Below are 23,446 nucleotides of genomic sequence, written 5' to 3' on the forward strand. Positions count from 1 at the left end.
ACATACCTGCAATTTCTTCTATGGAGTTAGCTCTCATGTCCAACAAAACTGTGCCATTCAGGATACAGCTTCTCAGCTCAAACAAGCTATGAAGTGACAGTGTGGCAACATAGGGTTTGCTCCACCTCTCTCCACCATCCTCTACATCTTCTTCAAACTTTAACCACCTGTGCAAACAATCAATTTTATAACTCTACTATGCATAAGAAATGTAATATACATTACTGCCATGGGTACTGTAAGAACACTGTTAAACATGTCACAGAGACAAAAAGAGAAGCATTTTAAGAAAGAATTCTTGTATTTTACAAAACCTTTGAGTAATTCTCCCGCAAAAAAGTATAATACTATGATGGAACAATTATGAAAAGGATAGAGGAGAAGAATTTCTGGTAGAAAAAAATCAAAAGCTATGCATAAGAAACACAGAACTTTCTCCATTTAGTTTCCACTTGGGACTAAACACAAAAAGAAAGTTTCTAATTTAATCACAACAGAGTAAAGAGATATTGTTCATTTAAAGTAATGTGTATTGACATATTGACACTTCATGGAAACTCAATCTATTATCAACACCATAAGCTTTTCACAAAAGACACTGATAAGAACTGTTAGCCTGTTAGTTACTTAACTGCACTAAGCCATTCAGCAAAGGCAGTAAAATACCATGCATAATTTAGGCTATTTTTCATTTAAAAGTTCAGTCAGTTAAAATGAAAACCTCACAGGCACATACATGCATACACAAATACAAACAGTGTAAACATTTGTGTACTGTCTTTCAAGCCCCAAAATATGTGCCTTACTTGGTTAAAACTGGCACCTGAATACCTGAAATAGCACTTTAGAATCCAGTAATATCATCATACCTATTTTGAGTCTCATTTACCTCTTCTCAGGTTCTGTGTAAATCTGGAGAGACTTCAATAAAGTTAAAGGAGACATGAAACTCACATAATGAGATCAGTCTTTTGTTATTAGACAGCTAAAAGAACTTTCTTGTATTTTTTTTTTAATTGTTTACTGATAAAAATTACACTTAAAATTTTCAAAGAATACTAAACAAACAAACAAAACCCGGAGAAGTTGGTTGATATATGCAAAACTGTTTTAAATTAAAGTTATTAAGTCTTTGAAGCCTACACAGATGTTGCTGTATGGAACCATGCAGCCTGCCAGCTTGGCAAGGCTTAAACAGCTGCAGCCACAGCAGAAGCCTCTTTCACTTGACAACAGCAACACGCTTATTTTATGTGGACCAGGCAGCAGAGAACTAGAGAAGAGTCTCACAGCTTGACAGTACCTTCACACTTGTTTCTAGACAGCAGGGAAGTATAGACCTTAAGACCTCTAAAGCAGAGCAATTTCTAGTGTTCCAATCCCTGCAGCCTGGTGACAGCAGATACATCTGTCCTCTACCTTTCCTGCCCCACCTAATTCTGCTCCTACCTCTAAAATCTGCCTGTGTACCCCTATTTTATATTATACTTTCCTCCATGCAGTCACTGTGTACCAGATTCTTCCCCTTCTGTTGTTAACCTGGAAGTAGCTACCACTTCTGTGACCCACTCATCACCAGCAGGTTGCTACATTGCTGGTGTGCTCCCCTGCTTCTAACTCCACCAGCTGCCTCCAAGTGATTCATTTCTCCATCACGTGCATACATCATTTGCCCTCTTCTCTGCTCCTACGAAATCTCCTATCTCCTGTTCCTAGCTGTATTCTCCTCTTCGTGTTTAAACATTTTTCTCTCCATTTCATCTGTACTGGCCAGTTGCCACGTCTCAGCTTTGCCCATAAGATGCTCCTCTCCATCAGACTTCTATTCTCCACTTTCTTCACTGCAATCTCTTTTCTCTCTCCAAACATAGCTGGGCTACCTCCTTTACCTTTTCCATTCTGCAAGAGAAACAGCAAGAAGGACACAGCACACACAAAAATTTGCCTCCTGAGAGCTGAACCGTGAAATTAAAATTGAGTTTATAATATGCATGTGCAAACAAGGTTTTCCACATGGATATTCAAAAGCAACATCACTACTTTAAACACACATTAATACACCCCACTGCTACCAAACTCAAAGCCATGATTTGAGGAGATGAGATATAACAAGTCAAGTCAAGAGAATTACAAAGAAGTCAGGTGGTGAGGGAGGGTGTTCATTTTGCAGTTGCATTTGAACTTCATAAGACAAGGCTGCTCCTACCTTATTCAAGGTGCCCACATTTCCAACCTGAAAATGAGCTAGACCTCTTTGTGGCCACAAAATTCTAAATGTGATGGATTAATTGCTTGCTAACAGTCTGTAAAACATCCACAGTTTTCCTTCTCATCCCTCTGTTTCCTATGTTTCTAATCCTTTTAGGAGTTTTATAAGATTACTACCTTTGTTCTTGGGTATAGCCAATTCTTTCTAGTGTACAATCATTTCATTTTATGCTGATTCAAACAAAAGATTAAAGATCATGCTACATACATACTAAAAACAATGATCCAAGCATAGATTTTTACAGAATCTGATCAGGAATCTCCTACTGTCATTGCCTTCTGTTCATGTAACTAGTCTTTAACACTGCTTATCTGATTATACCGCTACAGTCTGTCCTATTTTGAACATACTGACCAATGCCAAGTAGATTTGAAATGACAGATAAAAGACAAACATGTTCTTAAAAGTTTCCTGAAAACAGGTGACTGAACAAAAATAGGCAACCTGTTCAACTTTATAACTAGAGCTCATATCTCACATAACAAGAAAAGTTGAAATCATGACAACAACTTTAAAGTTTGTAGTGTTAATCAAACAGGAAAGTTCAAGCACTGCATTAAAACCCATAGGGAACTATTACTATTGCTCAAACAATTATTCTTGCTATAGTGATCAAATCCACCTCAGTTAATCGATTTGAAGAGTATTAATTTTATGGGTTGCATCCAGTTTCCTACTGTTACTAAAACTTACGTGTTTTAACACATAATCCTACATTTTTACTTAATGAGCTAACAGTCTAATACAGAAACATAAATCATACCCAGCTGAGAGAATTCTACATTTGGACTACACCTATTTTAAGAAGTGTTACATAAGTTTATTCATCAAGTGAAAATCATGTTTATCACCTTTTAGCTTTTCAGAATTATTCCTGTTATGTCAGATAATCCTTTTTTAACATATCAAATGAGAAACAGCAGCAAAGTAAATAAATCTCTAACATTACATACAGTCATTCAATACTAACTGTTCAAGTGTTCTGTTGTGTTGCTTTGTTGTGTTGTTTTTTGTTTTTTTTTAATCAGAATAACATTTCAACAACTCTCTGAACTCATGCACAAGATTCTACAATACAAATGGCTTTGAAATTCAAATCCAGGCATGGATCCTAAGTTTGTCAATTTTCCACTCTTCCGAGTTCTTAGACACAAAAAAAAAAAAAAAAAAAACACCTTACTTCTGCAGCTCAACTCCACATATTGATATGGTTAATAAATAAAAGCCTTTTATAATTTTCCAGAAAACCCCATCTGTATATTGAACTCCATGTCATGTATACCATGTGCTTGGAAAATATTTAGAACTATCTTGATTTGGTCTGATCATGGAACATTAGCTTCATTCATATGATGTCTTCTGCTCATAGAGATATATCAGTGGAAGTCTCGTAGAGGTATACCAATAATGAGGTTTAGTTCCTCTGTTAGCATATTTGCTGGAACAAAGCATTCCACGGGAGTTTCACCAAAGTACGTTATCACAGAAAAATTATTAAACAGATATGTGTGTATACATATAAAGGATCTTCTACAGTCATCTCCACTGTTTTTTCAGGAGTCAATAAAAGAGCGTGCATACTTCATTGTAGACTTGGTTACAACATTTTGGTGCGTAATATGAAGTGGGTGAAGTTTGAACACAACCTATTTAATAGTCTGTTATGTTTGCAGCAGAGAGCTGGAGTATGCATTCACTTAAAACCCTCTCAAGACTCAATGCTAGTAGCGTAACCTTACAATCTGTATCAACCTCCACATAAGCTTTTCCCTGCGTAGGCTACTAGAAAATGAACCAAATAAACAAGAATGTCAGAAACAAAAATGGAAGTGACAAACCAAAGGGTTTTTTGACCTTGGAAGGAATTTTTGCTCCATTTGGAGATGCTTTTCACTTCATACACCTGATCTCATCCATTTTCTGATCATTTTCAATTTACTGAACAGTTTAGTTTCTAAACTATGAACAGAGGTTTAGTTTCATAACTACTCTGCAACTTCATTAAAATAGAAGGCTAAACGCTTTCTTCTTGGTTCCAATGCATCTATTTTCCTCATTGCAACATATTCATGTCTGTTCTGGAAATATAGTGATATTCTCCTGAAATTTTCATTTGATATTAGCAGGTAATTGAGACACAGCAGTTTGGGTAAAACTTGCTGGAAATTAGCCATTACTTTCCAGCCATGACAGCAAGCAACCATAGGATAGGTCTGAACATGAATTTCTTTCTTAATGCCTGTAATTTTCAACTGCATTACTGTATGTACAAAACAAGACAAACCATTGTCTCTTTACAAACTTACTGGAAATAGGATATAAAGGATATACACTATACATCATGCATTCTCTACACAATCATACAGCTAGGCAATATATAAAAATTATTAAATCAGTAAGATTGACTATTGATTTTAAAAGAATTGTTTCCTCTACCTTGACATCAATTAATACAGAAGAACTTACTAATTTTACCACCTCTATACCAATAGAACCAAGATATTTCCTTGTGCTTTATGACTAATTCCATGGATGGGACAACTTAAATCAGATCATTGAATGGAGTTGGCTATAGCATCGACATACTTTTTTTGCCCCTACTAATTCACCTGCAGGAATACTTTTGTTCATTAGAAATGTTAGTCAAGAATTGGAAACTGAAGAATGTCAAACCTATATACTCCCATGTGCTTGGGGGTGGGGAGGAAATCTACAAAAGGACTTACTCTTCCAAACAAATGAAATAGGAATAGAGCACATTTACATAAAGAACACCAAGTTTCAGTCAAATCTTATCTACAGCTCCCTTTGATATGTTACTATTTTGATCAAGCGAGAACAAAATGTCTCAAATAGTTTTACAAGTTTGCTCAAGATACATATATATATATATATATATGTATATATTTAAGGCTGAATTGTTCATGCAATTTCAATCAAACAGAAAAGAGGAACATATGGATTAATTGCATCAGAGTTGATCCAACCCCTTGTTCCAGCAGCACTTGGTGAAATTAATATTGAACCACTTATTAACATCACTCTCACTAAACACAATTAATGACTGAGTCTCCCTCTGTATCACTTGCCTTTGAATTAATCTACCTGGAACCCTGTCCAAAACCACATAACAGAACTTACAAATACTTCTAGTGGTATTTTTCACACAGATGGATAAAGTATAATGAAGATGGTAGAGCAACAAACTCAGTGTTTATCCTTTCCACAACATGCTTTTAATCAAATCAGTATTTCTCAAGTCTTGGATCAAGCACTACTACCAAAAATACTTTACTGAAAGTACTTTACAATAGCATAGATAATTCCAGATGAGTGTTCAATTCTATGTCCTACACAGACTTAAATATTTCCTTACCTGTATTGGAAACACTGCTTGTCATGCATACTAGAAGATTATTTATCTTTTTTGTACTGGCACCTCATTGTTATTCTGTTTTCTACTCTGTACATCACCACTCCTTCTCCCATCTCCAATGTATTAGTTGCTAAGTATAGTATATGATCTTGCATGTTAAACACAATCTCATTTTTACTACTGTACTCGAAGTCATCCCGTTCTTTGTATTTAATAAGACTAATTCTTTCTGTTCCTTGTCACTTTCCTCCAGTTTCGTCTTTCAGCACAACTTGCTGCACCTCTTCAATTAGCTCCTTACCCACTAATATAATTTTTATTAATTAAACTGTCTTATTGCAAATTCTGATTGCTATATCACATCAAATGCTCTACTAAAACAAATAAATCAGATCTACTGTTTTTCTTGTAAAAAAAAAAAAAAAAACAATTTTTTGATTAAAAAGCATTATTTAGTCTGACTTGATACACCACTGAATTGTACTTTATGCAATTTTCCATTCAGATCCAAGTCTATAATTATTCTTTCTTTCAAATATTGTTCTAAGCCTTGCATACTTCTGAAATCCAACTAAAAGGCCCATGTTTGTTCAGACCACTTTTCTGCTTTCTTTAAGAGTGTTGCTGTGTTTGCTGTAGTAGAAAACCCACCTGATAGATTCACAGAAAGACAGAATTTACAATACTCATTGTACTTACTCAATGAAATTCGTGTTCTTTCATCTTTCTAGAATGGAAATTATCGCACCCTCTGACTTGAACAGATAAGGCACCTTGATGCTTGTTTCCATCTTGAATTTGGTCATTTCGTTGCCATATCCTACTTTTCTAACAGTAAGCCACCCTATGTCAAATGCTGTCCAAGATTTTTGGATCCAAATTAAAAAAGACCATTTATCTTGAGCAGCTTTTTCTGCATGGCAGCCCCACTCTTCATCTCATTTGTAAAGCTAAAGATTTTTTTTCCCTTGTTTATTTATTATTTATGTTCAAGGTCTATATGCCAGTCCTCCAACTTTCAGTACATCATGCACTTTCTGAGCTCCAAAATACAGTTTTCTTGGCTGTTTTTTCCTCTCCAACAACCTTAGCTTATTTCTGTTTAACAAATCTTGATTCTTTACTTGCCAAATTACAATAGGAAGAGCTATCCTTACAGATAGATCAATCTAAATCTCTTTATTTCACCTATTTAAGCTCTATTAAAAGGCTCTCACCTTTTAAGCTCTATTTTCATTAGCTATTTAAATTAATGAAAATGGTTCTAATTTGTCCGAAACACAGTTCTTTGGTGATTTGCAAAAGGAATTTTTGGTTACACTAAAAAAAATGTTATTTACATGTTAAAAATGACATAACCCATTGGTATTTTTTATCACTATATAAACTGATACCCTTCTTTGAAGGGGTCCTATATGTCCCTAATCATTATGAGAATACTGCAAATAATTACCTTGGTTAGATTTTCTCTCTCTGAATATTAATAAGATTATTTAGGAACACTACTACACTAATTTTATAGCACAATCCCCACATGAGAATTTTCTACACATAAAGATTTATATTTAGCTTCTGTCCATCCCTCCTATGAACACGTAAGGGAAGAGAAGGTCATAGAAAATTTTGTGGCCCTCTGGGAAAGTAGGAATTTGCCGTAAAATTAAAGGCAAAGCGAACAGCCCATGTACATAATTTCTTGCAAAATCCTTTAAGCAATTCCACATTTTTTATCCTACTGTAGCCAAAGGTCTGGTCCACAGATTTCTGGGCAACTTTATGAGGTATTTAAATTTCTAAGAAGGACAGTGAAATTAAGTATATGTGATACCCCCATTTAGATGTCAGAGGAAATAAGCATGCAAAAACAAATTTATTTTCCAGTATTAATGTATTTTCAGCAAAAATGCAATCTAAGCAGTCTTGTTACAATAATTTGGCAGAAGCAAAATAATCCAGCATTGAATATCCGAAATCTCAAAAGTAACTGTTCACTGTTAGAATATGTGCAAGTTTTGTTGCTCCAGAAGTAATGTTACTCCTGCTTTAACCTTTCATCAGCTTCTTGAGGATTCAAACATAATATAAAGTTTAAAAATATATTAAAATAATGAGCTAAAGTATGAATAAAATCAATAATTCATTATTTGTATAGATAGTATGTTTATTTTGATTTTTCCCTTGATATTTGTTCTGACCTATATTTAATAAATCCAGATGAAAACATTTGGCTCTGAAAAACAACAAATGCTGTAATAACACTAGCAGTTTAAGGATTAAAATTATGGTTTTATTTAAGCTGTATATCCAGAATCTGTTGCCACAGTTTTGAAATCACTCTTCAGAACACCAGCAGCCAATAGCTACAGATAATTTTTAACAAATCATGTAAACACTTACCTTGCCGTTTCCCTCCACTCAGCATCCTCTCCTTCACGCCAACAAATTTCATCAAGCTCAGTAAAGAGATCATGAGGAATGTGCTCCTCGTCATCATCCTCTGTTCCAAGAATAAACTGCACCCTTTGTGATGGAGTATCTGGGAGAAACATAAAAGTATCACTTTTTTTTTCCTCAGAGAAAGCAAATTCCTAAAATCTCATAAGATTATTGAGACTCTCTCTGACTTGACTTGCTGCTACACACTAAACATGATTATACTTATATTATAAAAATATTTATACACAAACTCTTTCAGATTCAGATCTCTATTTACTGTAGTGGTCTAGTCAGCAAATTAAGTAAACTCATCTAAATATGGATGTACAGAAGTACTGAGTATTAGAAGCTGAAATGGTATCTCAGAAAAAAAAAAAAAAAAAAAAAAAAAAGCAGCATAGAGCTGATTAAAGAAGTTTACTCCATTGTTAAAAAAAAAAAAAAAAAAAAAAAAGCCACATTGTAAGTCTGTATCTATAGACCTAGCAGAGCACACAAACCTGGCCTACTACATTTGCATTCTTTGTTTTACCTAGCAGGAGAAAGAATCCTAAAGAAACCTCTCTAATGTCAATATTTAACTGGGAACTCCAACCATCACTTGACCCTTTTAAAATGGTTGTTTCAGATGAACAAGCTGTTTATCTGTCCCAACTTCCCCATTTTGTTCCTCCTGTATCTGTCTTCCCTTCACATTTCTATCATTATTTATTTTACTTCATAATCCTTCACTTCAGACCACTTCAAAGACGTACTATTTTTCTTTCATATTACTCAGTAAATTTCCAGAGCTCACGGAACACTTTAATATGCCTTATATTCAGCATTCACAGCTCAAATGTTTTAAGTCTAAAAAAATAATAATTAAAAGGAAAACAAAGAACACTTATTTGGTTATTTAAATGAAAATCTTAGACTAAGAAACTCAGGGTGGAAACCACTCCCTCTAGAAATATAGTTATTTTTACTGCTAATAGATTTTAGATTTCTGAGAAGAAACATAAGTCCTTTGTGACAGCTGATAGGGGCCAGGCTGCCAGTCAACCAAGAAAATTAATATGCAGCAGAACAGCTCAGCAATTCCTTGAACACTGTCTAAATGACGTTCTGTTTTACAACTATATTTGTAAGACAAGCTACACTATTTCCCATCCAGCAGCGAAGAGCATCTCTGAACAGGACACTCCAAGTCTTTGTATTTTGGAAAAACTCAGATGATACAACTCGCTGAATGTTGAAGAGCAAATACAGCACTAATCAAAAACAATTAAATGTCCAACAATCAACTTGTTGATTAAATTCAACAAGATACCTCTTTTGTAATAGTAGTAAACTTACTACACCAATGAAACACCAACAAGACAATGGTTTTCACTTGAGGTTTATTCTCCTTAGCACAGTGTAAAAATATAGTATGGTAAAGCCTACTGACTTTTTCCACAAAGAATGGAAAAAACAGGGTGAGATATAGGATAGTAGGAAAAGAAAGAGATAGGCTCAAATACTACTAAAAGCTCTAGAGAACAGAGCTGCAGGTGGACAACTAAGGGGATGGAAATTACTTCTGGTAAAACCATTAAAAATCGGAAGTAATCTCCACTTTACCCTTTCTTCTGTTGCTCATTTCTCTCACTGTTCTCTCCTTTTTTCTTTAACAACATTCCAAGCTTCCCACTATTCTAGACCCCTTTCCAGCCTCTACCTTTTTTTTTTTTAATATCCTTCAGGATACATATTCATATCCACATGTTGGTACATTCTAGGTAAGGAAGAAGTAAATGCAAACATCAAGATGTGATCTGAGAGTAGGATGTGCATTCTAGTGAAGAAGTATGCAATTTGTTAAGACCATTTCCCCGAAGGAAAAAATTCAATGAGATCTGAACTTACAAAGGACAAGCACATATGACTAGTGACAGACCATAGAAAGCAAGCTACTGATAAAGAGCTGGACTGCAGTGAGAATATGAGAACAAGCCTTGCCAAGAACATCCCGTACCCTTGGTAAAAATCAGCACTAGGAACTAATTTACAGCAACAGCTACTGCTAATAAATGAGTCGAGTTGTATAGCAGAGCTGCCATTTTATGACAGTTGTGATACTCATGCAAAGGCACACTTTCAATGTGGGAAGGAAAGCAGAGGATTTCTGAATTCAGGTAAGTAGCAACAATACAACAGGCTCCCCAGGGAAGTGGTCACTGCACCGAGCCTGTCTGAATTTAAGAAGAGATTGGACTGTGAACTTAGGCACATGGTCTGAACTTTTGGGTAGACCTGTGCGGTGTCAAGAGTTGGACTTGATGATCCTTAAGGGTCCCTTCCAACTCAGGATATTCTATGATTCTATGATTCTATGATTCTATAATACCTTACTGCTGTGGTTTGCTCTGAGTCTTTCTCTGACATATAGCTATTCTTCTGACTACAGTTAAAAATTGACATAAATATAAAAAATACACAAAGTTCTCTTTTACTTGTTAACGTATCAATGAAACTAACTGCTAGATTCTGGATATCATTTTTGCTTCGATTTGTATTTGCTTCTGAAACATGCAAACCGCAGCTTAGTTTTCAGACAAGTTGGAAACTGAGAAAAAGAAGTTAGGTTTGTAATACAATAATTTTATTTTAAGGACAAAATTCTAACAGAATTAAACAATAGCAACATGATAAAAAATAGATTTGTTGGTTCTACTTCTAAAACTGAGTTAACAGGATTACACGTGAGTAATGCCAGATGGATTTGGCTCTTATTCATGGGAGTAATAAATATCAAATATGTCATTCATGTGTTATACATAAAATGAGTAATGTGTGATTCAAAACCAATATGAAAGGATACTTCTATTGCTGACTGTCAAACTGTGATAACTTAATCCTCGGTGTAAAAGCATAATATTTGCAAAATAGGACACTCATTTTTTTCAAGTCTAGGAAAACAGAAACTGGTTTAAATACATCACTCTTTCAAGTAGTAAAGCCAGGTTAGAAAAAAATCTTCATTTTATTAACCATACTCTTATAAAGAAATGAAAGTAATCTAGACTCAGCTAAAATGAAAAGAATGAATGGAACTAATTTGTTAAATTATTATTTCTAACACTGTAGCCATTTTATAACAGAGCATAGAGAAATAAGAATCAACATGAGTTTGAAGTTGAACAATAAGCAGCTGGTGGTTCTTCCCAAGTAAATGGCTCATCACCAGCTCAGGAAATCCTTCAGAACCAGCTAGGATTGCACAGAGAGCAGTCTGAGCCATCTAAGTCAGGAAAAGTTGAAGCAGCTTTCTATTTGCTGTTGCTCCACCAGCCCATGGGAGCCCTCTGCTAATGCTCACATCACCCACGTAGCACTCACACAGACACCCAAACCACCTCTGATACCTCAAATTCAAAACCCACGTGAAAAACCTAGGAATTCCAAGTTTAAAAATCTGTACCTTCACAGCCCTATCAAAAGTGTAGAAATTAAGAAGTGGATACAGCATTGTCAAAAGCACCAATTCACTCACGCTGGGATTCAGTACTGCAGAAAGGAAGTGAACCTGACATACCACTCAATACTTTGATTACCTTCAATGTAAAGTCATTAACATCCCTAAGCCAAAAGGAAGATAGACATGCCAAAAGAACAGAGCTGGAAGCCAGAACTGCTAATAATTTAATTCCCAGACGACAACAAGTAAAGCTGCTTCCTGGAACAGCACCGAGTGCAGGCCAGGAGGAACAATGGCCTGTACTGCCATCCTGCCTCATAAAACACACATCGGAAAGAACCATGACTGGCATTTTCCTCTTTTAAGCCACCCCAACTACAACCATACTTCTTGATCATCACAGCTCCCTCTTGCCTTAGGGAACAAGGTGAATGCAAGACTTGGGGTGGGATCAAAAAGAATCATTTTTAACCCCTCCACATAAGCCCGGCCCAGAAAGAGCCTGCACCAGCTCTCCTCTCAGAGTGAACCCCTCCTCAGAGCGGAACCGCACGCACTCTGGCCAACCCATGCCACAAACAGAAACACAGCTTTGGGTGCATACCACATGTATTCCACATTTTTTCCTCTACTCTTGATTAACTCTAAAAAGGGTACAAACATGTATTTCTGGGAATACTTACTCTATTGCCTCACTTATCAGAATAGGATTCAGCATTTCTAAGCCTGTTGGGAACCTGCGTTCCAGATCAGTATTAACAGGCTAATACTTTCCATGGGGGTCAGTAGAGGAATGAAAAATTATTTTTCTAAACTAGGAAACACACTAAACATTGAAATAAAGTTTACATTACAGAAATTTGCATAAGATAGTAAACGTCGTAGACAAGATTTAGTTATTGCCTCATGCCCTTGTGCGTTCTCATTAAAGCAATATTAAATACACAAACATTTTTTTGGTTGCTCTCTGCATATGACAGGCTGCAGACAGGGTGTGAACTGGTGTAACATAGTTGACACGGACAGCAATTCACCTCAGGTGAAGAGGAGGTGGAGTGAAAAATTCCAAGGATCACAGAAAAGACAGCAGCACCTCAGACATAAACATTCCTTCTCCTCCTGCTTGTGCTCACCAAGGAAGCAACGGATGGGGGCTCTCCCCCCATCTCCATCCAGTATGGATGAGACTTTGCCCCAATCAGCAAATGTAGGGATCATAATTATTTTTTTTTACTTACAAAATATGGTAGGGAAATTAAAAGAAAATTTACATTACTAAAGTACTTATAAAATAGTAAACACACAACACACATCTGAAAATCTCTTCAAAAGATCTTAGAAACCATGTTAGACTGGGAGAAACTATATTCCCCTGCTTGCTTCTCTGTTTTCAGGAAACTGCATTTTCCTCACATTAATCGTTTCCATTACCTCAGGGCTGTGACAAATAATCTTATCTTTTGTATCTCACAATACGGACAATCCCCAAGCTTCTATTTCTCCTCTTTTCGCTAGACTCTTTAAACTGCTGTTATGATACATTACTATAATCCAGATGTACTGCAATCTGTTCCCTAGCTGCCCAGAGATTCAAACTTCCAAGTTCATCCTTTGGCAGACAAAGCATATAGTTAAGGGTAGGGGAATTCTCCTACAACTGTACTGTTCACAGATAAATTGATTTTCCCCATTAATATCCCTCTGAGGTTTGAGATCAGCTACTGAACATAGTTAACTTAGTCCTTTGGTTATACTTTCCCTTAGCCCCTCTAGAGAAGTACCCCTTTGCAATTCACGTTTTTGCCTGCATTACCTTCATGTGTACAGTCCTCTGCTCAGTTCAGCTCCAGGCCAGCTCAGCTTCCCTTGCTACATCTAGTATCATGAATTACAAACTTAAGCCTCTTTAAAACTGGAGAAATATTAAAACCAGGTTAAAAATAAAATAAATAAAATACAAAAAATAAAAAAAACTTGTATAAGTCCTGCTGTTGTCTAGTCCTAGAAGACACCACACAATACTGAAATCAAACCCTCACAGCTGCGTTCACTTTACCCTCACAAAACCTGTTCTGAAGAGAGCTGATGTTTTGCTATTCTACCCTGTTCTATCCCAAAACAGAAACTACTCAAAATTGACACTAAAATCCACGTGCATACCAAGTGTAAACCTACCAGACAAAGGGAAATCTGCACCATACTTTCATTGCCACCACAACTGGCAGAGCTGACAGAGCTGTCCCTGTTAACTTGTAGCCTCGCATCAGCAGGCACTGGCCCCCATTGCCCTCCCAGGAAATAGCACTGAAGAGCTGCTACTGCCTAGAGACAGCTTTTTTGCCAAATTAGTTTTAACCTGAATCAATTCCCTAATTTAATTCACAGAGCAGCCACAATACTTGCACCACAGGAAAGCTGTGGAGGAGGATAGCTTAAAGCATGAACCTGGGGCCTTAAATACAATAGCAACGTTTCAGCTGTACCAATAGCCCTCTTCAGTAAAGTGAACAGAATTGCTGCATTTTAACTAGAGTAGGTAACTTCCCTAGATTTCTCTTTTCTCTTTTTTTCCTTCCAAAAATTATAAGGCAAGATGGTAGAAGTCAAGATGTTGTAATTGCTTAGCTTCCAATTTTTCTACCCAAAAAAGCCTCTCCATGAACAAGCCATGTAATCTGAAAATTACACAAAGGCACATCGTTATGACAAAATGGAAACCTCTTGAGCAACCTCATCCCACCAAGAAGCAACAGACAGTCAGTGAGACACAGATGTGGGGAAAACAAACATAAAATTTCATTAAGTAATCTGCACCCCCAAATGACAGGGCTCACTCCTTCTTCTTCCACTAAATACATATTCCACATATTACTTGTCTACAAACTCTGAATCTGCACACAGAGAACATTTGGGTTATTTCTGAAGAGTGACAGTAGGAGATTTAAAAAAAAAAAAAAAAAAAAAAAAAAAAAAAAAAAAGCTTCTGCGCTGCCATCAGAATGTTCCAAAAACATTATCTGCAGAAACCATCTCTCAGACAGTAGCTGGTATAGCTTTCCCAGACAGGATTCAGAGGGATTACCAGGAAGCTTCCAACCATGGGTATTACATTGAATACAGGTGTTTTCCAGCCATTTGATACAAAGAAAGCTGTTTAAAAACTTGTTTTTCACTAGATTGGAACCAGGTGTGCACCTGTCCACTCTGAGTGGGGGCAGGCACAGCCCCACTGCACCATGTGCACAGTGCAGCTCCCTGTCTGCAGAGTGATAGCAAAGCAAGATCTGCACCTACAGAAACTTCACAAATGAAGTTATAAATTATGCAGCTATAAATTACGACCAAAAAAAGCTTTATCCCATTCTTGGTTAACTGAGCAGTATGGAGCACTTCATGTCTTAATGTTTCAGGCCTTTACTTCTTCCAGCATCTCTATTATTCAGTTCTTGCATCTTTATTATACCTCCTTTCATGCTTCACCGCTTCAAAACATTGCTAATTTATTCTCTTGTAACACAAAAATCCTCATGTATTTTTCTGACTTACTTCAAAGCACTGTTTTCCATCAGCTGGTTGCACAGTGCTTATTTTCTCTATCCTTCTTCTTGCACCTGCTTGTTGAAATGCTTTTTTTTTTTTTTTTTTTTTTTAAACATCCACCACCCCAGTTCCCAAGAATGCAGCCTCCTACTATTCAGCAGAAATGCGTTAAAAGGGCTCTATGGCGAGAGGGAGCTAAGCACATTTCTGCATGTTAAATTAAGTCAGAATGATTCGTGAATTAAGGGATTATTTCAGATCTGTTCTCTTAGGTAGCACAGTTCCTCATCTTGAGTTATGCATCGAGGAGAGGAAGCTCGTTCATGTCCTCGCAACTTCCCTGAGCGTCTGGGTTCTGTTACAACCTTGGGGTCATGGGGAATGAGAGATAAGAAGCATGATTGCAGTTTAGTGGATTCAGATTTAGTAAGAGAATTATCCTTTACTGCCTCTGAATAAATAAATTATAGAAAAACTATGCTTCTTTTCTCTGTATAGGTGATGCTTCTCCCCTGACAGCACAGCAAGCTGTCTATAACACCTGTAAGGAAAATCCTCAGCAAAAGCAAGGATGTGGATGTAGACTACCAACAATGAATAGTTTTGTTTGCCTGCTCTGACTGTGATTAACCCCTCCATTCTGGTATAATTTTAAGCTTTACAAAGACAAATCTATTTCACTGTTGGATAGAAGATGCCACGTTTCTGCCTGGATGGACAGGTATCAAAGCTCAAACAAAGTCTCTTTCTCTGGCCAAGCTTCCAGGAGTCCAAATAGCTGAGGGAAAAAATCCTCAAATTTTACTAGTTAGATATTATCTCAGGGTGGAAAATTTGGATATTTCCAGATTTTTCTGAATGTTTGATAGTTCTGTCTTTGGCTGCCTTAGAAAAATAATTGTAATCACTCAAGCATTTTAAAGATTATCTTTGGCATTCTGGATCTGAAGAAGACTGAGATGTTCTGGCCTGTATCTTTTCTGTCTTGGGCATTATAAAAGTAATAGTTTTATGTGCCAAGATTCACACACCCTTTAAGTGGTAGCTATAATTTCTTCATAAGTGAAAATGTGACTTACAAAAGTGCAGTCTTGCATTTATTTCAAACAAGTATACCTGTATTATTGCTATTCCACTCTTGGAGCTTGCTTGAATATAGTTTGATTTTTACTCTACACAGGATTGCGTTGAAGAGCACATATTGTTTGCACAACTGTCAAATACTATTAAACTGAGCCAGTGTAGTTCATTTTTACTTTTGACATTAAGAAGGACACAAGCCTAGGTCTCCAGAAGTTGAAAGAACAGAGCTAAATTTTCAGCCAAAACGTGTCACATACTGGCACTTAAATAAAACCAGATGACTCAACAGAAGACATCGCTTCATAGATTAAGATATCTCACTTCTTGGCTAATGTAGCTTTCAATTGTTTCTCTTTACTCTGACATTATATGTATATATGCATATTCTATTTGAAAGCTATTTAATAATTTATGAACTCTGCTGTTTTCCAAGAAACTGATTTCAATATAGTATAGGGTCTTCATACATTTGAAATACATTCCAGACAGAACCAATTCAGCCAATTTTTTCTTTACTCTTAAAAACTTCTCATATCTAAGTTTGGAAAAGTCTTTCTGCTTCATTCTCATGAATGTAAGATCCTTGTGAAATACCTAAGTATTTCAAGGTCTTTAAAATACACTTAACCATCAGCATTTATAAACTACTTAGTCTAAAGCTTTCAACACACATAATATATACCTAAGATTAAAATAATATCTTATAATTACTATTCTGTAACCTAAAACTACATTCGCATATTTCTCTAATGATTTAAAAACATTCTTCGTTTGCTCACTGACAAAGGGTTTCCTATACATGCTTCCATTCTATTTTTAGTACTTATTATAGCCTTGGACATTTCAGTACACATGCTTTTACACATTTTCGGTACACATGAATAGCAAAGAATATTTGTATATTTTGAGACAAAGCTTGCCTAATCTATTCGTTACTATCTTTTTCTGCTTTCTATAGTGTTTTTGAATTTAAAATTTTGAGAACTTCAGGAGTTTTGTGTTATTGAAAGGTTTGTTCATTGAAAGGTATTTTTTCCCATTTGTTCTCAAGTCCTCAAGAGACTCATCTCATAACGGCACCTTACAGTATCATGTAAGGAAAAAAGCAAACACCCTCTGGATCGTTTAGGTCTGTTAAAACACTACAGCTTCAGTGACATCAGCATTGTTACAAAAACAATTGTAAAAAAACACAACTCCTTTATGTTGTTTTAGGGGCAAATACTCCAGAACCTTCACTGAGCACTACTGGTGCCATAAAGCACTTACTCCACCTCAGTGGTCATGGCACTCTACCTTTACACGAATACTCATGGACAGTCTCCTACAGCAATAGGAATTACTGAAGTTTGTCACTCATTAACCACCCCTGGTTGCTGACATTCATCAGAGGAACAAATCTTGTCTCTTCAGCTGGGACAAGACAGGCTCTACTAAGTTCTCCAGAACTCTGCTCCTAATGATATCACAACAATAACAGGAGGATAGACCGTGCATAGTTGTACTGATGTTTATTACTAAAAGACACAGAAATAAAATTTAACTTACCAAAAGGAGGAGATTCTCTCCCATCTTCTAATCCTGAATCTCGCTCTCTGTCTCTCTTTCTGTGTTTATGTCCACGATGCCTATGGCGTCTGTGACTCTTTCTTCCACCCAGTGGCACATGAACTCCAATGAACAACGTTCGATGGCCTATAGGTAAAAAAAAAAGTTACCTTTTAAAAAGAGGCTGTGGCAAAAAATAAAAATATTAATAACTATAATATAATTGATGATGTGATTGTTATAATTGTAATAATATTAATTATCATTATGTTAGTAGTTGTAATATTATTAATTGCAATAAAGATACTATAGTGTCACACATATACAACTTCCAGATACAGGACAAAATCCCAGTTTTGAAGTCCATGTGATACAGTGCCAGATTTAAAAAAAAAATATATATATATATATATATTGCATCTCTGTGTGTGAACTTTGATTAAAGCCAGACAGGTGTTCTGTAAAATGTCTTCCAAAACAGTAATATCACAGAGACACATGGATCTCTTTGCATTGAACATTTGGTAAAGTTGCTGTTTGCCTTGTGTGTACAGGAACTTTACAAAACTCATTGCTATTTATGAGCCAAACCTTGACAGAATTCTTGCGGGAAATTCACTGAAGGGAAAAAAATAAAAATAAAAAAGACTGAAAAAAGAATGAAACACCATGGAAGCTAGACTACAAAATCCCTGTGCAAGGTATTTTACTGACATCATATTTACATCATAAATACATAGCTGGTAGGTTAGGGTGCTTTCATTTTTCCTATTTTATTTCAAAAAGTAAATGAGAAGGTACACATTGCTATGCTTGCCACCATCTTTGAGCCTGAGGAATTTATGTTGCTGATCAAGCCCAGAAGATTTAGCTCCCTTAGCTATGTAGGCTAGCAGGATCAGAGCACACAGTAAAGCATTCACAAGGGGGAGAGCACAGGGGAAACGTATAGAAAGTACAAAAAAAGAGAACAAATGGGAAAGGAATCATGACTCATTACAGGCAGGTCTCCTACATTGACTCAGCAGAAAGACATAGTCCAGATTACTCATCTCAAATAACATTTATTTTCTCCTTGAAATGAGCATAACACAGCTAGCGGATAATTGCTGCTTTGCCGCAATCGTTCAGCAGTGTCAATCATTTGAAAAAGGTCAAGAACATTAAGCTAAGGTAGCACGTGATCTCTAATCCCATGGAGACTCCAGTGGGGGCAGAAAACACAGCAAGGCGGCTATTTGTCACAATACATCAAAGAAATTCAAAGCCGAAAGGAATTCTCTGCAGAGGCAGAACTAAAGAAGCTGGAGACCAGGCTCTGGACACCACACTAGTTTATTTCCTCAACTTGGGATGGTGTAGAGGGAACTAGAAAGCAGACAGCAGTTTTGGGGACTATTCTTGTATGGTCAGGACATTTTTCTGAAGCAAAGGCCATGAGTTGAAAATGTATTTATTTAACATACCTCTTTTTTATTACTTATTACATTTAACCCAAGAAATTATTTAAAAAGAACTGCTGCCTTTAGTGTATTTCAAATGTATTGCAATCAGTGGTGCATGAAACAAGGAAAAATGCATTCCATAAAAAGAATTCATTAAAAAGATACCAAAGGACAACAGGAATGTAGTACTCAACACATTCTTGTTTGCTTCCTTAGGTAGAAAAAAAAATCAAAACAATGTTTTGAAATAAATTTAAATAAAATATATGTATTGTATAAATTACATATATATTATTTATATACTACATAAATGTAAATAATATAAATATCTGAGAAAATAGAATTAATATACAAAGTTTATTTACAATCTGAAAGTTTATTAAAGAAATACAATAGGCTAATATGCTCTGCAATGTCCTTTATATAATTCTACAAATCCACTGTTAAATTGTATAAATAATTTATTAAAAAAAGATTGTTCTCAATCAAATTGCACATACTCAGGGAACAAAACTCAGAATATAGTGTTAACTTAAACCTATGCATTGATAGCGTAAGAGGCTTTGGCCTCATGCAGTTTACCTTCGAAGCATTAAAACACTCCATAAGTAAAAATATTTTACAGATTAGAGAAACAAAAACATTGTTATAAAGTGCTTTTTTAATTTTACAGGATTAATAAATCCAAATTATATTATAAAAGATTTTAAAGGGATCCTGTTAATTATACTTAATTTTTAGACAGATGAAAGCACATATAAGCTCATGTAAAATTGGGATTTATTCTAAATTTCTGAAGAAAAAGGGTATTGTACTGTGAACACATGGAGGTATAAAATCTTTGCCCTAGAAAAGACAAAAATGAAACATACATTATTAATATAAACCCATCCTGCAGAGACATTTCTCAAAATAAAATCTAAGTACAGGGTTGTTTAGGGTTACTGTATTCCAAAGAAGAAATTTTTCCTTACACCTAGATTTTATTTTAAGAACCAGTAGCAAATTAACTATGCAAGAAGGCAACTTCAGAAAAGCAAACCTTTTTAGCACAGTGCTTGAAAATGACAGACCTAAAAAAACACCTTCAAAACTTGGCATTCTGGGTCTTCAAAACAGAAGCTTGTTCTAGGCTACCTAACTTACTCATGAAACAAATGGAAAGGAAATTAATTTAGTGGGACTTATAAAGCTTTGAAAACATATATCTCATTGTAATTAATGGTGTTTGATGGCCTAACTCAGGAACTTGTGGGAATTGGAAATCCCATTACAGTTGTCTGAATGGATGTGACATTGCAAGAGGAAATACAGATGGAGAGAAAGGAATTTACACGCTTCCTTTAATTTAGACAAATCAAGATCTTTTTAATGGAATGCTAAGAGTGTGACCTTTTTTGCCCCAGTTCCGCTCATTCTCCTTCCAAACAACTGTACACAGAAAACACACACGCATGCACACTCTCGGTAGGCAGAACACACACACGAAGCACTTTCACCTCCCTGTTTCCCCATCAGTAGAGGCTCCACAGGTCTCCATGCATCAAAGGTGTTCTTTCAGTGAACCAGGCAATTTGGTGCCTGTTGCATAAAAGGGGGCTGTCCTGGATCTAGACATTCATGAGTTCCTGGTGCTCATGGTACATCTGCCTCTGCTTCTTCCCACCAGCAATCATTCAGCTCTATCTTGGGCCCCTACTGAGACCCAGGCTTACAGGTCGCAGGGGCAGGGGCAGGGGCAGATGGTTCTTGAAACATTTCCAGAAAGAGAGCAAAGGCAGGCTTTTGTGACCTACTAAGGAAACGCACTGCAAAGTCAAGATGCCTTGAGAGAGAATATTGACAGTGGTTCAAGTCAAGTCCCCAATGACAGCTGACCTCAGCAGGAGAATGAGGGGTTCTCACTCCTCTATAAAACATTCACCGCCTTGAAGCATCTTTTATGTATTGCCAGCTAAAGCTGAACCAAATGCAGTGTTCTGTGTACTCAAAATCAACAGTGAGGTAGAGACAGAAAACCAGCAGTCCATGTAGAGTTAAAAAAAAAAAAAAAAAAAAAAAAAGCCTTTTTCCATATAGGAGAAAAAGTGATTATGGTGAATTGTGTAGGAGTTGAGAGTACATGACTCATTATTCGTTATTGTAGTGCGGCAGGGAGGCAGAGCTAAAGAGAAAGCAGAAAAGACAAAAGCTGTGCTTCCTAAACCAACAGTTTACACGGCTGTCTGTGGATATTGTTTGCTCAAGGGTCATTTTTCACCTTTCTGCCATGCTGTCATTTGGAGAAACTGACAAAGTCTCCCCATTTTTTTTAGAACATACATGCAACTTATGTTCTAGGTTAAAATGCTACAGAAATTATACAGAAATCTCTAAAACCATATTCCTGGCCCAAGAAAGCATTAAGGACATACTGAATATGGAGCATGAGAGCATTGCTCTAAAATCATTAAAGGACCTTTTTAAAGGGCACCGATCGATCACTGCCTTCCCAACAAACAGATCCTTTTAACAAAACACTTTTCCAGGTTGTAGGTGGACTAAAAAAAACCATCTTTTTAACTGCATTTTTAAGTCCACTTCCTACTTCCCTATGTTGTTCCAGAGGAGTCCAGAGACATTGCGTGCACAGTCCTATGACAAGATCAGACCTCAGACCTTCCAGACAATTAAAAAAAAAAAAAAAAAAAAAAAAGTCAGCAGAAACAGAATGTAAAAGGATCTCCTCAGACATGCGTGCACATTCCACTGCTGTTTATCTGAGGAAGAAAGTGACCTATATTTCTATTAGTTACAAGTAAGGAGGATAAAAACAAAAAGAATAGCTATGTAAAGGACTAAATATTTCTCTCGTGATGTTTCAATTTTTTCATGCACATTATGCAGCATTCTCTAATAATGGTGAATGGTCTGGTAAAAAAGAGTGAGATTCTACTAACAGATTGTGAAAATTTCACTGAAATATTTTGTAGGTACAAATGTCCTGATGTTGTGATCGTGACCCACAAGATTATGCAAAGCTCAAAGCAGAACAAATTCAACCCTTCTCTGTTCACACATCTTCCATGAACATAGATAACTTTTTATTATGGAATTAGTTGTTTTATGTCAATTTCACTTATTGGAATTTTACAGGGTGAAATATTTGGAAATAGCTCCCACAAATATTGAGCAGGTTTCTTTTCAGTGAAGTTCAGAGCAAACTCAAACTTCAAAATCCAAAGCAACTACATACTATGGCTTTCAGCCAACACTATGTAGTAACTTCTCTGCTTTCATTATTTCATTACTCTTCATGTGAACCTTAAAAGTGATTTTGCTAAAATGTCCAGCAGCGTTATTCACTAATCTGTGAGGTGAATCCCCCTCCCATGAACACTGAACACCTGGGAAGTGACAAGAGACCCTCCAAAAGGGATCAAACTGGGTTAAGTGCCTAGGCAACAGTGAAAGCACAGCTCAAGAGAAAAAAGTAAGTGAGATTTTGAGGAATATTTTGAGACATAGGTAAAAGCAGACAACTAGATGAGAGGTATTACAGAAAGACATGCCTTAGAAATGACAAAGGAACAAGCTGGAGTATGTACTGAAGGAATTCTGTGCTTGTAAAGGCAAAATGGCTCTATCTAAGAGACCTTTTCATAGACAGCTACAGCTGTACACATCCAACATTACAAGCACAGACTAACCCAAATCTCTCTCAGACTTTTTACTTCTAAGGTTTATATTCTGCTCCTCTAAGCATAATCAACATTGTCACAGGGAGCACGAGGTAGATCAGACTGTCAGGATGAACAGAGCGCCCAAGGGAAGCAGGGGCAAGGAGGCTTGGAGCAGGGGATCTGTACTGATGAGACAACAAATTATTTTCAATAGGTTGTAGCATCCAGGAAGTCAACGGCAGGGGAGACCTTGGTCAGTGTTCCTGTCCAGCCAAGCAGAATTAGTAGCTTTCTTCCATGCAGGGGCAAGGCTGAAGTAAGGCTAGCAGGTTAATATGATTAATGTTCTTTCAGTCCTGTGAGCTGCTAGGTCCTATTAATTTGCAGGTAAATAATGTCAGTGGCAGACAGGTCCACTATTATGTTATTTCTACAAAAACAACCAGTTTCTGAGACTGAGAAACCTACTTATCTGCTCTGGAACCACTCTGATTTTTACTAAATAATAAATGCAGATTAGAGATCAATCACAATGACTTTTTTCATACATAAACCCTAACTGTACATAATCAAAATTTCAAGAAAATGATTTTAATTCACTGTCACAACCTAGAAGAAATCAAAAAAAAGAAATAAGAACTATGA

At 36.2% G+C, this 23,446-nt stretch overlaps 1 protein-coding gene across 8 annotated transcripts in view; it reads right to left on the reverse strand.

Annotated features, from left to right (window-relative positions):
- Positions 1-23,446, reverse strand: part of SLC4A10 (solute carrier family 4 member 10) — a 155,825-nt gene that overhangs the window by 68,459 nt on the left and 63,920 nt on the right. For all 8 annotated transcript variants that reach the window (XR_004253395.1, XR_004253396.1, XM_032189822.1 and 5 more), the window contains 3 exons: positions 17,695-17,841; positions 8,043-8,181; positions 7-167 (listed from right to left, as the gene is read on the reverse strand). Coding sequence is in view for 6 of the 8 variants with exons in the window: in XM_032189822.1 (XP_032045713.1) it covers positions 7-167; positions 8,043-8,181; positions 17,695-17,841 (447 nt within the window). In the remaining 2 variants the exon portion in view is untranslated. The remainder of the gene's footprint in view (positions 1-6; positions 168-8,042; positions 8,182-17,694; positions 17,842-23,446) is intronic.

This window comes from Aythya fuligula, chromosome 6 (genome assembly GCF_009819795.1).
Source record: "Aythya fuligula isolate bAytFul2 chromosome 6, bAytFul2.pri, whole genome shotgun sequence".
NCBI classification, from domain to species: Eukaryota; Metazoa; Chordata; class Aves; order Anseriformes; family Anatidae; genus Aythya; species Aythya fuligula.